The sequence below is a fragment of the Cicer arietinum genome, chromosome 6, assembly GCF_000331145.2.
Source record: "Cicer arietinum cultivar CDC Frontier isolate Library 1 chromosome 6, Cicar.CDCFrontier_v2.0, whole genome shotgun sequence".
Classification (NCBI taxonomy): Eukaryota; Viridiplantae; Streptophyta; class Magnoliopsida; order Fabales; family Fabaceae; genus Cicer; species Cicer arietinum.
This window is the reverse complement of record NC_021165.2, coordinates 21,899,316-21,901,768: the sequence shown is the minus strand read 5'-3', so window position 1 is coordinate 21,901,768 and position 2,453 is coordinate 21,899,316. Positions and strand designations below refer to the sequence as shown.

The following is a 2,453-nucleotide window of genomic DNA, read 5'->3' as shown; positions in this document are numbered from 1 at the left end:
CACACACACACACACACACATATATATATATATATATATATATATATATATATATATATATATATATATATATATATTTTGCAACTTTTATTTGATCTTTTACTTAATTAAGTAATAATTTTTTCATCGTTTTAATCAACTTTTGTATAAATGTATTTAAAATTTTCAATGTATATAAAATGTATTTAAATTTTTCAATGTATATTTTCATTGTTCTAATCAACTTTTTATTTGTATTTTTTTTTCTTGTATAATTCTTTAAACACTCTTTTTTAATTTGACTTTTCAATTTTTTTATAGGAATTTTCACACAAAAAAGATTGAAATGAAAAAGCTCTTAAGTCAGACCACAATCAAAATAAGCCATTTCATTTGTGAGAGATTAAAAAAATTATTTAACTTTTTTCTTTTAAATTTGGTGTTTAATATTGAGTTCTTGGTTATTGAATTTTAATTTTTTTTATTCATGCTTATTCCAGAAAACATTTCTTGATTCATGCACTACAACCGATTGTTTTTCTCAAGTATTCTCATTTATGGTAATAATAATTAATGATATTGTCAAAATTTATGGTACCCTTAGTTCTTTCTTATATATAAAAGAATGTACACTTTTTTTTATAGAGAGAATAGATATTGCACATTATTATTGTAACATTTCATTTTAAAGTATTCTATATTTTTATAAGTAATTATCTCATTTTGCTTTGATGACGATATTTGATATGCATTATCTTTTGATTTTGTTACTTTTACTATGAATATATTATCTTCTAACTTCTATTTTCTGATAAGTGATGAAACTTGCAAGTCTAGGGCCATTTTTTTCATATTAATGTAAGCCTCCTTGTTTAATTATGTATGCTAAAAACAACGTGCTTATGTTAATTGTGTCCCTGCATTTGATTTTCTCTTCCAATCCAATGTTGTTGTCACACATAATACATAATTTCAATCAAGTTGTTCATTCAACAATTGTTTTGAGGAACAAAATTCAAAAAACATAACATAGCTCTATTGTTATACACGTGTCCTATATTGATGTTGTTGCGAAATATAAATTTAAATATTTTTTTTACAATAACTTTAAATTATATTGAACGTTGTATTTTTTTGTTATTTATTTAAAATACATTGTATTTTATTTTTAGTTAATACATTGTATTTATTACACTTACAAATGCAGTTCTTGCGTGCATTGCATGAGTATAAGGTCTAGTGACAATAATAAGTAATCATTTAACACGTAGACGCCTGAAATACAAATATACAAAAGAATTAATTGAAAACTATTAACACACAACATTAATAGAAATTTGCATAAATAATATTATTAGTTGACAGCACTGCATATGCTTCTTATGACTCCAGCTGAAGCAGTCAAAGGTTGAATATCTCCCATCTTTATCATAGCAGCTGCAAAATCAGACTTAAAAGTTGTAGGATTTTTGCTGTATTCAGAAACAATAGAATCCGTAGATCCTCCACTGAACAAAACTTGATCAGATTGAAGAAGACCCTTCTTCTGAATTAAATTCTTAAAGTAGTTGTTGTCAAATGAATTGGGTGTGACCAAATCCAATGCTGCCAATTTTTGATCGTTTGTTGTGCTACTAGACAATGGACAGCCACGTTGGCGAGTGCTAGAAAATCCAGCATCTATGTCACTTGCGTTGTTGTATATCCTGCCACGAAATGTGAAGCATTGTGCTTGTCCTATTGTGTGTGCACCTAAGTTAAAATCAAATTGATCAATATTAATTTGTATACAAACAAAAGTTTACACAAAAATATATAATTAACTATGCATGTTTAATTGAAACAAAAGATGACTTTGTAAAGAAATTACCAGATAAAGTAACCATGTCTCTAGCAGTGAGACCTTTGTTGTTAAAACGAGAAATAAGAGTTTGAAGATCATCTGTAAATAATGGAAGGTCTGTATTGGCGGAACTTTTGCTTGCGGTTGTAGAATCTCTTCGTCCAAGTTTCACTGTCCATGATGGACCACCCACCTGCATCATATTAAATTATTAACATATAGTATTAATATTAGATTATGTAGTATATACAAATTGTAAGCAAGTTATAAACATACAGCGAATGATGCATCACGTGCTGCTACTGCAACTATGTCTGCACAAGACACAACTCCGGGGCATACTTTCTCCACAGCAGCTTTTGCTTTATCGATAATTTCAAATCCCCTTACTGAATTAACATTTGGGAGTGCACTCTTTTCGCTTTCGATTGTGGTACTCTCATCCAACAAAATTGATGCATCACAACCCTGTATATTAATTCAGATTTTCCCAATTAAAATTCTTATCCAATTAATTACACGCAACTATATAAAATTGATAATGAACAAAAAATAAATATGAATGAAGTAATCACCTGCACAAAACAATCATGAAAATGAAGACGAATGAGAGATGCAGCCATACGACGCT

The 2,453-nt window shown here is 28.2% G+C and overlaps 1 protein-coding gene across 2 annotated transcripts in view; it reads right to left on the bottom strand.

Annotated features, from left to right (window-relative positions):
* Positions 1-1,209: 1,209 nt before the first annotated feature.
* The window catches only part of LOC101500561 (lignin-forming anionic peroxidase-like), a 1,840-nt gene continuing 596 nt past the window's right edge, over positions 1,210-2,453 (bottom strand). Inside the window, exons 2-5 of one of the 2 annotated variants that reach the window (XM_004505658.4) lie at positions 2,398-2,451; positions 2,099-2,290; positions 1,850-2,015; positions 1,210-1,731 (exon numbers count right to left, since the gene is read on the bottom strand). In XM_004505658.4, the coding sequence (XP_004505715.1) occupies positions 1,334-1,731; positions 1,850-2,015; positions 2,099-2,290; positions 2,398-2,451 (810 nt within the window). In that variant the 3' untranslated portion in view covers positions 1,210-1,333. Of the gene's footprint in view, positions 1,732-1,849; positions 2,016-2,098; positions 2,291-2,397; positions 2,452-2,453 lie in introns of those variants that run through there. The other variant, XM_073369936.1, reaches the window with a different exon arrangement.